This window comes from Dermochelys coriacea, chromosome 6 (genome assembly GCF_009764565.3).
Source record: "Dermochelys coriacea isolate rDerCor1 chromosome 6, rDerCor1.pri.v4, whole genome shotgun sequence".
Classification (NCBI taxonomy): Eukaryota; Metazoa; Chordata; order Testudines; family Dermochelyidae; genus Dermochelys; species Dermochelys coriacea.
This window is the reverse complement of record NC_050073.1, coordinates 18,524,643-18,538,432: the sequence shown is the minus strand read 5'-3', so window position 1 is coordinate 18,538,432 and position 13,790 is coordinate 18,524,643. Positions and strand designations below refer to the sequence as shown.

The following is a 13,790-nucleotide window of genomic DNA, read 5'->3' as shown; positions in this document are numbered from 1 at the left end:
GTAGAATCTTATAACTCTACATACACTATTGCCACACACATTTTATCAGGAGAATAATGATCAGCAAATTATGAGTTTTCAAATGATACCTCAGAAGGCATACTTTGTATAAGATTTACCATAGTTTTGTAAAAAGGATGAACCCAAGGGTACAGACTGTCATAGTGTCCATTAATTGTGAACCTAACAGTACACGGTCAGGGATGTTGCCTAATGGGGAGCTAAAGTATTTTGAATGAAGCTCCTGTATCTTCCCAAGTAACTATCTGTAACTAGTCTTTGGTGGAATTCTCAAATAATATCAACTTGTACAACAGAGGAACAGGGTCACGTTTCATAATGCACAGTAAATTCTTCCCCAGCAGGTAGCATCTTGATCCAGGGGATCCAATCTGAAATGAGGAGGAGGAAGGTACAAGTTAGTAATATTATGATGTGGTCAGAGGCAGATGAACTTAAAATATATACACATAGAATGAGGACTTGGATTTAAGGGGTGGGAAAGGCTGTGAGTGCAGGTCAAGGAACTTCTTCAGAAGAACTCCTCAGTAGGTTGTTCTGCACTTAAATACCACGGTCCTTTTCTTAAAAAAAAATAAATAAATAAAAATGCCCCCTTGGTTGCTAGAAGCAAAAGAAAAATGTCTTTGCTAACTTTTGGAGGACTGGAAAGGCTTGTATTATCCTGGGGCTGGCATGAAAATATTTGGCTTAGATATACTATCACTATACACATCTCTGTTTGCTGGTGAGCTATTCTGATAATAATAATCTCATAATCTGATCTAGCTGCAAATTTTAATTTGCCACCCATCACAGTGGTTCTCTCCAGATTGAGTCCAGCTACATTACTATGACAGAACTGGAAAGCAGGCCTCAGATAATGTGCTTACTGCCCTCTCTTTTCAGTAATATACACACACCAACAGTGCAGGCTATGGTCTATATGCTGATTTCTATCATCTGAACTTCTGTGGAGCTTTGTGCTCACCTTAAAGATTCACCTTGGTCAGATATTGGGGGCTCTGTTAGGTCTTTTAAAGATGTCTTTAGTTCTGTCTTCTGTACACAGAATTTAGAGGATGCACTGAAGCAATGCTTACCTCATTCTGCTAATATCTTTAGAAGTTTTAAGGTTTCAACAGAATGGAAATACTGCTGATTGGGAGTATTTAGTACGTTACTCTATTTTTCTACCTTTTTAATATTCTCTCTTCCACAGCTGTTCGCAGATCACTCTAGTCTTGGATATTATCATTTGCTTATCTGCTGCTTTGAATGTCTTTGAATACTTCAGTCTGCTTCTGCATTCATGATTGCTCTAGTCTCCATGATCACATACAAATATTTTCATACTTTACCACTGGTGCTTTCATTTTTAGACACCTTCCATTAGTAATGAGAAAGTACCAGATCTGTCAATATAAATGAGTTGATGATTTAAAACATGGGTACACAATTAATAAAAAAAAATTGATACAAACACAGTAGAGCTTAATCCAGTTACTCTTATCTTCACATTAAATTCCTAATAGGAGAACTTCATTTTCATCATTCATATTTCAGAAAATGTATTACAACCCTTTAATAGTATGCTTTAGAATCAATCCATTTTAAAATATCAATCAGTTGTGGATAGCTATTCTGTCAACTGAAATCTAATTTTATTTTTCACAGGCTTACTGTATTCTCTGGTAGCCTTTGATAGAAAAATTGAAGAGGGATATTTAACTACAGATGTGCAGAAATATTTATTCCTGTCAGATATATTTAGAAAAATAAATCTGCAGCTTCTAAATGCATAGTGGTTCTTAAAGGAAGAAATAGAAAATGTAAAAAATGTGGTCCAAGATATTGTATTTTATACTAACCAACGGATGACAAAATATGCTCAATTTTTAATTGAATTTCACTTTGTTAAATTGCTCATATCTATGTAGTGAGCAAGGAATATTTGTTTGTAATTTGTTAGGTCCCTGTGTAAGGTGGGAGCACACAGTCATTGAACCTTATCATTTCATGTGATTATAATTTAAAGCAGTTGATTAAAAACAAACAACAATAGAAGGAAAAGGACAGTCGGCTGTAGTACTGACCTTAGATGGCTGTGCCTTGGCGGCTGTTGCCATTCTACAAAAGTTTCACCGTGATGGATCTCTTGCCTCCAATTTTCTGTCAATTTAATACTTTTGCAGTCTTTACTTTTTGGTAGCCATCTTTCTTCGCTTATATACAGTATTAAAAACAAATCAGCAAGCAGTAGAGTCTTCTGTTGGAATTGCCATTGCCCAATGCTTTAGTGTATGTTAAAAATGAGTCCCGCAAACCCACATTAGAAGCTCCCTTTGTTTGAACACTTCAATCACAGTTTCACATATCCCGAAGGAGACATCTGCTTATGGGATAGGTGCACTTGTCTATTATCATTTCAGACCACAGTTTTCAAACTTGGGTGCCTAAAGTTATGTTCCTAAATCCATATTTAGACACCTACATATCCTGGCTTTCAAAAATACTAAATAACCTCAATAGAACTACTTTTATTTAAGAGTCTAAATTTGGATTCATGATTCTAACTTTTGGCATTAAGATTTTGAAGCCTGTGGCTTCAGACAGCCATCCCTCATTACACAGAACACGCTTTTCCTGAGTTGTTGGATTAAAGTCCCTATCTTTCAGCACTGACTCCAACCAATCTGGACACTGAGGTGAACATGAACATTTAAAGCTATTTCTTCCATGTTATTCACACTTTTGAGACCTTCTTGTTAAATCTATATGTTCAATCAATATGCCAAGTAATTAACTGCAGTATCAGTGAGGGTGAAAAACCCCACCTACTACAAAGCAAACTTGAATGTAAGATCAAAGATCACATACCACCTGCAGAGCGGGAGTGAGGATAGCTCGTTTAAAATTCCACAGACAAGATTCTGTCTGATTTGATCCATCATTCTTCTGAAGAAGTTGCTATAAAATCAAGTGTATACAGAATGTAATGGTTTTTGTGGTAGTTCTTATTTTTGAAAGGTACGAAGGGTGACTAGTGATTAGAGAAGGAAACAGGGATTTAAGACTCATAGGTTGCTTTCCTGTCTACTATTGATTTTTTTTTCTTTGTGAACTTGAACAAGTCATTTGACCTATGGCCCTAAAATTGACAAAGTAGATACTGTTTAATCCTTTCCTCCAGGAGTGCACTTAATAGCTTTATGTTTTAGCTTATCCAGAGGTTTAGATTTTGTTTCTTTTAGTACAATATGCACCTTCTTATAGCTAACTTTTTGGATACTGAGTTTTAGTTTGTGTCCATTATGAGACCATTGGCACCCTTTAGCTAAAGATAAAAAAGCGGCTGATAATTGTGCTAAATTGGATTATGGATGTCTTCAGATCTAGTGTGAACGTAGGTAACACCAAGTTTCAGAAACTTGTCATTTATGTCTGACCAAAAAAAATCACATTTGGGTCTGAATTATTTACCTTTCGTTACAAGTAACATGACATCTAAGCTATTATCTGAAATCGGAGACTGTATGTCCTAGCTTTACTGGCACAGTCCCTGGTTTACATATGCCCTGGAAGAACTAAAATGAATTACGTAAATCATTTAATTAATTAATTCCAATCAAAATGTCTCCTCAAGTTCCCCTGATTCCTGAGTTTTTTGCCACGCTTCTTAATCCATTATTCCTCCCTGCTGTCTCATTCCCTGCATCTCCACATTCTCCTTTCCCTGCCTGGTTCACTGTGTGACTAAGGGGACACCATCTTTAGATGGGGCAGACTCTTTGCCATTTTCCTACAGGAGAATCTTGGCTAAGAGCAGTATGTAGCTTCAGTCTTGTTGACAGAAATGGTAGATGATGGCAATTTTAGATAAGGAGGAAACTTCAGGAGTTAACCTTAAAAAAACTAATTCCAAATCATGAGATTTGCTATAAAATTGCAAGAGTTGGCACTGATAAGTGTGTTGAACTCATCACGTAGCAAGTGTGTGTTTCACAACAACCATTGGTCAAGATCAAGGCTTGTAATAACTCATGAGGCAGCAGTATTGCAAGATGTGACTCATGAGATCATCCAGGCTAATTAGTCTTGCTCCAGCCATCTGATAGAGGTGTGGGGAGGGAGGGTATGAAGACCTGGAACTCCATCTGTTCCTCCAACTCCATCCTGTCTATAGTGGTTGGGACCATAGAGAGAAGAGAAATGGAGGGACACTGAGGGAAGAGACTGAGCAGTGCCTTTCTCTGACCTGCTGCATGACTCCAGGAGTGATTTTTCTGACACGGGTAGAGCCCATCAAAGAAAGGAGCCGTAATGTAGAGCACTTGGCTTCTGTGTGTGTGTGTATGTGAAAGAGAGAGAGTGAGATCCTGAAGAATGTTGACACGTATGTTGACTGGCTTTGATTTTGAAAATATGGTGACTTTAATTAGTATTTGTTACACTTTTCTCTTTCACCATATTTACTTTGTGGATTTGACAGCACTTTCCGTATCATTTCATTTCCCCCCTGTATATTCAGGGGAATTGAAAGACTGTGGTCTTTCACAGAGCAATGGGGAGGGAGGCTGCATTTTTTGTAGGGGAGAAAAGATTATCTGTAAAATCAGATATTGGCAGGGAGAGTCAGGAACAGATGTAGTATCTTTAACTACCTGTAATTTAAGTAGGGTCCAAGTTGCATGTCCCATTTAATGTAAGTGTAAAGCGTAAAGGTTTAGAATGTTTCCCTTTCTTAAAATCATCCTTGACAGTCAAGAATGTTAATTCTGCTTTGTAATATTCACCCTGAAGGTCATTATAATGGGATTTTACATAGTTGCGAGAAGAGGTATAATAGTATTGTCAGACTAAGTGCTGTAAAAGTCTTGCAATAAGAGCAGAGTGTTTTGTCCTGGCATATACTAATTGATACATGATCCAGTTTTGCCGTGTAACCAGAACTTAAAGCTGCTGCTAAACCATAATCCATTTATACTTGTCTAGAGCTAAATTCACTCTACTCATGATCTATTTAATTGAACACTTCTGAAGTGTTTTTTTTAATAAAATGATCCTGTTTCTAGAGATCAAAATATGACCTACTTTTAAGTTTTACAATATGGAGGAAAAGTCTCCATGGTTCTAAATATTTAAAACCTGTTTTGCTAAAGTAAATAGAAGTGGATCGCTTTCACAGATGCTGAGAACCAGCAGCTCCCACTAACCAAACTGTATATTCCTCTTGACCTCCATATTGCAAAATCAGCTTAGAATTGTCATCAGCCCCAGGGGAATTATGAGACTTTCCCAGAGGAATGAGGCAACTTGACCTTATTCCTTCAATTCCTCTGGGCTCTTAGAGGTATCTCATGCATCTTGAAAATTTCCCACACTGCACTGTTTCCAGGATCTGTCCCAGGAAACTCAAAGAAGATTGCAGTTGAATTGGAACACAGAGTACTGATATGGGTGCAGGGCAAAACTGTGCAGACATCCTCAGTTTATTGGGATGTAAGAGTTGTTTGTCTGCCAGCCAGTGGTTTTAGACTGCAAATTATAAGGCATTATTGGTGTGATTTGACCTTTTAAAATTACAGTAAATTTTCAGACTTCGACAAACTCTCACAGGCGAACAGAGAGGAGCCAAAATCTTTTCAAGGTATGTTGCACTGATGCTCAGGTGACAATGCAAACCAACTCATCAGAAGTTTTTATCTAAAAAGCAAAGTGGTAACTAATGTAAGAAATTAGTTTGTCACTGACACAGATTTTTTCCATTACTCCTAGTAATTCAGCAGTATCAGATTTCCCAATAAAATGTTAAGGAAAATAGAATTTACATTTAATAAGCATTTAAATAGAGCAATGAACATAGATTTTTAAAACTCCTAATGGTTAATTTTGGGAGAATGAAGTTTTTTAAATATAGTTCTTTATTTCCAGAGTTCAATCAGGTCAGATGCCTGATTTGACTCTTAATTGCTATATATTCACTCTAAAGATCATAGAGTTGTAGGGTTTACTTGTGCAGTTATTATGTGGAATATATAACATAACTTAAACTGTTAGTGACCACTATGTTTCAAAGATATTGGGTTGCATGATTTGCCACAGATACATGTATTGCATTAGAGACATGAGGTTCTGATAGTCGTCCTTTTGCCTTTATAGTCAATTTAAAAACAAAATTTTTAGGTTAGATGTAATTAAATACCTTTTTGTGTATAATTTGAAAGTGATTCCTGCATCCAAGATAATGAAGTTGATAAACATATCTAAGCAAACTTTAATGCTGAAGAGTGGGGTATGTTAGCTCAAGATAATCTACTACTGCATTAACAGGAGCGCAATTAAGTTGTTTTATTGTGATACATATTTGTTAAAATATTGAGGCTTTTTTCCTTTGGCCTAGTGGTTAAAGAGGGATCCAGAGACAGATGGCTTGGAGTCCTAGCTCTTCTGTGTGCCCTTGGACAAATCATTTAGCCTGTCTTTTTCCCCTTTTTTTATAAAAAGGAGATGCTTCCCTTTCTCTCAAGGTATTGAAGCTAAATCTATTTGTAAAACATGTTTGAATCCTCAGATGAAAGTGTGGTAGAAGTTATATTGATGGTGGTAGCAAATCAGAATGCAGAATTTGAATGGTTAATCTAAAGAATGGTTAGTATCCAAAATACAGGGATTTGCATTCTGATCAGCTGCTGAAAAGTACAGTAGTCAGTAACTGTTGATTGGCTCATACAGCTATTTGCTCCTTTATTAAATCTACTGAGAATGGATTTCTCAGTTATGTGCTATATTTAACTGTGGTCTGTCACAAGAATGTAAACAGTTAATATGGTAGTGAGGTAGGTACAGTTACACCAGTTATTTACTGAACTGTGCTTAGTTCCAGAATAACCCTAGTCAAAAAAATCATATCTTTTCTAGTTAGCTTATTGGATGACTGGGTACTCATGGGGAGAAGGGCCAAGTTCTTGCCTCTGTTGTCTACATTTAAATATACTGTGATGACATTACTGCTTTCAGCTGAACTACATATAAGCCACGCGGTGGTGTGATGTTTTTACATTCCAGTCATAGACCATGTACCTCCTGCCTCAAGTTCTGAGGAAGATGAAAGAATGGAGCATCTGTGATCTTGATTGCTCCCGAGTGGCTCAGGCAGTTCTGGCTCCCAAGCATTCTCCTAACAACCCTATGCATCCATATTCAACTCTTCCCAGGCTTATTGACTCAGGACAGAGACAAGATGAAACACCCCAGTCCAACATCCCTCCATCTAACAGCATGGTATTTGTATGAGCAATGGACCTAGAAAATCATGCTTGGAAGTGATACAATCCATCCTGAGCAATAGTGAAAGAGATTCCATAAGGAAATGCTACACAGCAAAATGGAAAAGATCCAGCATTGCCAGATACCCCCAGAGGGAGCCAAGAGCCCTATTATTCTGGACTATTTCCTCTTTCTAAAAATGTCAGAACTATTTCTCAGCTCCTTGCAGGTCCACCTGGCAGCTATGAGGGCTTTTCACCATCTGGTGGATAGCCATTCATCTTCCCCCATCCTAATACAGTGTGGTTTCTAAATGGATTTGTGAGATCTTCTCCTTTGATACCGAAACCTAACCCAACATGGATCTCAACCTATGTCCTATTGGCATTAATGCAGGCTCCATTCTAACCCTTAGCCTTGTATTTCTTTGTTTATCTATCTTTGAAGATTGCCTTTCTGGTTGCCATCACCTCAGCCAAAAGGGTAGGGGCAGTGGGAACTCTTGTGGCTGATCCACCTCATATAATCTTCCATAAGGACAATGTTTTCCTGGAGTTTACTTCCAAATTCTTTCCCAGGTAACCTCGTAATTTCCTCTAAATCATGTTATTCACTTACATGTCACGTTCTGAAGCCGCATGCTACCAGATAGGACAAAAAACTACACTCTGGATATATGTTGAGCCTTGGCCTTCTACCTGCGGAGGGCAAAACCCTTTTGGAAATCCCCTAAACGATATGTCTCCTTTGCTTGGGAATAGAGAAGTGTAGCCTTGCATGTATATATGTATATGAAAAGAAAGGTATTGATTAATGCTGTAATGTAAGTAGTGAATCAACAGGTCCAAGGCATATAAGGTAAGGATGGCTTAGCATAACTAAGGATTGGGCTTGACATGGTTAGATGATAGGCAGGTGACCTTAAATCACAAGGTAAAGTATAAACAGCATGCAAGTATTAAAAATTAGTCAGCTAGTGTTAAGTAAGAAACCACAAACACAGGTTGCAACTCCAATATTGTGATTCTTTGTATAGAGATTTCATATCTAAGTACATATGCAACATTACTTTTTTTAAAAGGCTCTTTAGACTTTTATTGTATAGATTTCAGTCTTGCATGGAGGGATAACTTTGGGCTTGACTGTACACATGAGAGGATCCAGATTTTGCAAAAAGAAAAAAATGACTTTATATTAATGCGATGATTAAAAGGACAATAAAATTCACCTGGTTACTGTGGACTTGCATATGGAGACTATTGGACCTGAGTGTCTCGGTTAGCAGAATTGTTATGCTGAAAATAAGAAATATATACCTTTGTGTATTACTGATAAGGATAAATGCCATCCTAAATGTGCAAGCACATCCTGAATGGAAACTGGGGTGGGTAAACTGCTCTTCAGAAGATGACCTCAAAACTCTCCCTATTTCATTCTAAGTGAGCCCAGACTTAGACTGTATCTTTCAATGGCTAACACTAATTCTTTCTGCCTTCTGAGGAAAAGGACGCCTTACACACACTTCTTTCAGCTTCTTTTGGTATGCTGCCTGATCAAAAGTGATTCACCCACATAAAAGGTCAAGCAGCGAACAAAGTAACTATTATAGGCAATATTAAAACTTGGCTTAAAAGCAATGCAAGCTATTTGATGAAGCCATGTAGCTTTATCAGTGAACATCACTTAAATGATAACACTTATTATAATTGTTCTTTATTTCTCACAGCTGTTGACTAGACCCGAGCAAATGAGGAGGGCTTTGGGATGTATGGCCACTGGGAGGCATTCATGGACAGAGGACAGTTCTCTAGGGATGGACTTCATTTGAGTAGGGAAGGAAATAGACTTCTAGGATGGAGGCTGGCACAACTGATAAAGAGAGCTTTAAACTAGGAATTTGGGGGAGATGGTTGGGAGATGTCCAGGTAATCTCCATGCTGGATTTTATCATTGAGAGGGAAGAAGATGAAGTAAGAAAGGATACAGCCATGGGTAGGAGAATGTATATATGGAGCAAGGGCAGTGTGGATACCAGTCTAATAGGTTATACTGGCTGTAGAATGACTGTGCCTAATAGGGTACAAAATGTGAGCGAGGCCAAACAGCAAAAATTAAGATGTTTGTACACCAATGCGAGGAGCCTAGGTAACAAAATGGAGGAACTAGAGTTATTGGTGCAGGAAGTGAAACCAGATATTATAGGGATAAAAGAAACATGATGGAATAATAGTCATGACTGGACTACAGGTATTGAAGGGTATGTGCTGTTTAGGAAAGACAGAAATAAAGGTAAAGGTGGTGGAGTAGCATTGTATATCAATGATAAGGTAGAATGTAAAGAAATAAGAAGCGATGCAATGGATAAGAAAGAGTCCATCTGGGCAGAAATTACATTGGGGAAGATAACTAGTAGAGTCTCTCCTACAATAGTGCTTGGGGTATGCTATAGACCGCTGGGATCTAATTTGGATATGGATAGAGCCCTTTTTAATGTTTATATTTATATTAATGTTTAATGTTAATAAAGTAAATACTAATGGAAACTGCGTGATCATGGGAGACTTTAACTTCCCAGATATAGACTGGAGGACCAGTGCTAGTAATAATAATAGGGCTCAGATTTTCCTAGATGCGATAGCTGATGGATTCCTTCATCAAGTAGTTGCTGAACCGACTAGAGGGGATGCCATTTTAGATTTGGTTTTGGTGAGTACTGAGGACCTCATAGAAGAAATGGTTATAGGGGATAATCTTGGTTTAAGTGATCATGAGCTAATTCAGTTCAAACTGAATGGAAGGATTAACAAAAATAAATCTGCAACTAGGGTTTTTGATTTCAAAAGGGCTGACTTTCAAAAATTAAGGAAATTAGTTAGGGAAGTGGATTGGACTGAAGAATTTATGGATCTAAAGGTAGAGGAGGCCTGAGAGTACTTTAAATCAAAGCTGCAGAAGCTATTGGAAGCCTGTATGCCAAGAAAGGGGAAAAAATTCATAGGCAGGAGTTGTAGACCAAGCTGGATGAGCAAGCATCTTAGAGGGGTGATTAAGAAAAAGCAGAAAGCATGCAGGGAGTGGAAGATGGGAGGGATCAGCAAGGAAAACTACCTAATTGAGGTCAGAACATGTAGGGAGAAAGTGAGACAGGCTAAAAGTCGAGTAGAGTTGGACCTTGCAAAGGGAATTAAAACCAATAGTAAAAGGTTCTATAGCCATATAAATAAGAAGAAAACTAAGAAAGAAGAAGTGGGGCTGCTAAACACTGAGGATAGAGTGGAGGATAAAGATAATCTAGGCATGGCCCAATATCTAAACAAATACTTTGCCTCAGTCTTTAATAAGGCTAAAGAGGATCTTGGGGTTAATGGTAGCATGACAAATGGGAATGAGGATATGGAGGTAGATATTACCATATCTGAGATAGAAGCGAAACTGAAACAGCTTAATGGGACTAAATCGGGGTGCCCAGATAATCTTCATTCAAGAATATTAAAGGAATTGGCACCTGAAATTGCAAGCCCATTAGCAAGAATTTTTAATGAATCTGTAAACTCAGGAGTTGTACCGAATGATTGGAGAATTGCTAATATAGTTCCTATTTTTAAGAAAGGAAAAAAAAGTGATCCGGGTAACTACAGGCCAGTTAGTTTGACATCTGTAGTATGCAAGGTCCTGGAAAAAATTTTGAAGGAGAAATTAGTTAAGGACATTGAAGTCAATGGTAAATGGGACAAAATACAACATGGTTTTACAAAAGGTAGATCGTGCCAAACCAACTTGATCTCCTTCTTTGAGAAAGTAACAGATTTTTTAGACAAAGGAAACGCAGTGGATCTAAATTATCTAGATTTCAGTAAGGTGTTTGATACCGTGCCACATGGGGAATTATTAGTTAAATTGGAGAAGATGGGGATCAATATGAACATCAAAAGGTGGATAAGGAATTGGTTAAAGAGAAGACTACAACGGGTCCTACTGAAAGGCGAACTGTCAGGCCGGAGGGAGGTTACCAGTGGAGTTCCTCAGGGATCAGTTTTGGGACCAATCTTATTTAATCTTCTTCTTACTGTCCTCGGCACAAAAAGTGGGAGTATGCTAATAAAGTTTGCAGATGATACAAAGCTGGGAGGTATTGCCAATTCAGAGAAGGATTGGGATATTTATTATACAGGAGGATCTGGATGACCTTGTAAACTGGAGTAATAATAATAGGATGAAATTTAATAATGAGAAGTGTAAGGTTATGCATTTAGGGATTAATAGCAAGAATTTTAGTTATAAGCTGGGGACACATGAAGTAATGGAAGAGGAGGAGGACCTTGGAGTATTGGTTGATCATAGGATGACTATGAGCTGCCAATGTGATATGGCTGTGAAAAAGCTAATGCGGTTTTGGGATGCATCAGGAGAGGCATTTCCAGTAGGGATAAGGAGGTTTTAGTACCATTATACAAGGCACTAGTGAGACCTCACCTGGAATACTGTGTGCAGTTCTAGTCTCCCATGTTTAAAAAGGATAAATTCAAAGTGGAACAGGTACAGAGAAGGGCTACTAGGATGATCCGAGGAATAGAAAACTTGTCTTATGAAAGGAGACTTAAGGAGCTTGGCTTGTTTAGCCTAACTAAAAGAAGGTTTAGGGGAGATATGGTTGCTCTCTATAAATATATCAGAGGGATAAATACCGGAGAGGGAGAGGAATTATTTCAGCTCAGCACCAATGTGGACACAAGAACAAATGGGTATAAACTGGCCACCAGGAAGTTTAGATTTGAAATTAGATGAAGGTTTCTAACCATCAGAGGAGTGAAGTTTTGGAATAGCCTTCCAAGGGAAGCAATGGTGGCAAAAGATCTATCTGGTTTTAAGATTCTACTCGATAAGTTTATGGAGGAGATGGTATGATGGAATAATGTGATTTTGGTAATTAATTGATCTTTAAATATTCAGGGTAAATAGGTCTAATCCCCTGAGATGGGATATTAGATGGATGGGATCTGAGTTACCCAGGGAAGAATTTTCTGTAGTATCTGGCTGGTGAATCTTGCCTATATGCTCAGGGTTTAGCTGATCGCCATATTTGGGGTCGGGAAGGAATTTTCCTCCAGGGCAGATTGGAAGAGACCCTGGAGGTTTTTCGCCTTCCTCTGTAGCATGGGGCATGGGTGACTTGAGGGAGGATTCTCTGCTCCTTCAAGTCTTTAAACCACGATTTAAGGACTTCAATAGCTCAGACATAGGTGAGGTTTTTTGTAGGAGTGGGTGGGTGAGATTCTGTGGCCTGCTTTGTGCAGGAGGTCGGACTAGATGATCAGAATGGTCCCTTCTGACCTTAGTATCTATGAATCTATGAAATGATCATCTGGTGGATAAAGATATTGGAATGTTAAGTATCTGCCTAATCATCATTATAAAAGTGAGAAAAATATTTATCTTCAATCTTTGATTTTATTTTTTGCTCCATCATATGCAGTGCTAGTATTAATGCTTGTTGGAAATAAAATCAAGTGATTCCTGCTTCTCAGTTATAGTCTTGCTGTTTTTTTTAATAATCTAAAAGTGCCTTTTAACCCCCCACGTCCCCCGGCACAGATATTCATCTGAGTGAAAAGGACCACTAGCACACTAGTCAGAATGCTGGCTTTTTGGATGTTGGAATTATATTATAAAACTGTTGGATTGTGGAACAAGTTCTATTAGAATTTGATTATCCAGTCTCTCTCTGTCAGGAATCTTCAGTAGGGAATAATCTTGCACTGAATCCTTTGTCTGGGATAACATTGCATAACTCTAATTATGTTTTTAAATACCCTATACAGAAGTTCAAATCTTTTGCTTTCTTCAAAAGGCATTAGTAATACAAAAGTAAAGCTGAGACCAAAGAAAAGCTAGGTTGACTTCTTGAATTAGAGTTGAGAAAATCGGTTATGATTTGATCTCACCATGCTTAAACCTTGCATCACTATTTTCTTTTACTGTGTATTGGGGGGATGGAGACGGGGTTTAAAGGTACAGGTGACTTTTCTTTCAAAAAGGATTATTTGAAGGTAATGAAATACAATTTTCTAAAAGGATAGAAATTCCTGCTAAGTTTCCCCCCCCCGACATTTAGTGAAGACTTGTTGAAAATTATCTTAATTTAAATTGGATAAACCCCATCAAACTAAGGATGTTATGACTACTAAGCTTGCACATATGAAAATTAGAGTATTTAATGTGAGAGAATCTTTATCTGCACACAAATATGTTCTAAAGACACATTGCCAAGTTGTTGAGCCTGGCCCCAACATAGGCTGCTTATTAGCATCAAAAGCATGGTAACCATTCTACAGATAATTAACTTGGTTCTTCCATTAAGATTTTACAATTCAAATACTTAAATTCATTCAGAATGCTGTGTGTGAGGCCCCAGATTCTAAGCTTATACTTCTGTCACTGAGAAATGCAATTCAGCTGAAATTATCTTTGAGAGAAATTGTTGTGCATTAAAGTTTAATAGGAATATCATTACATTTGGGGAT

General features: G+C 37.8%; 1 protein-coding gene across 6 annotated transcripts in view; it reads left to right on the top strand.

Annotated features, from left to right (window-relative positions):
• Positions 1 to 13,790, top strand: part of CHID1 (chitinase domain containing 1) — a 353,433-nt gene that overhangs the window by 144,118 nt on the left and 195,525 nt on the right. The window contains exon 11 of one of the 6 annotated variants that reach the window (XM_043517845.1): positions 7,069 to 9,014. The exons of the other annotated variants lie outside the window; for them this stretch is intronic. Within the exon in view, the coding sequence (XP_043373780.1) occupies positions 7,069 to 7,102 (34 nt within the window). The 3' untranslated portion in view covers positions 7,103 to 9,014. Of the gene's footprint in view, positions 1 to 7,068; positions 9,015 to 13,790 lie in introns of those variants that run through there. 6 annotated transcript variants of the gene reach the window in all.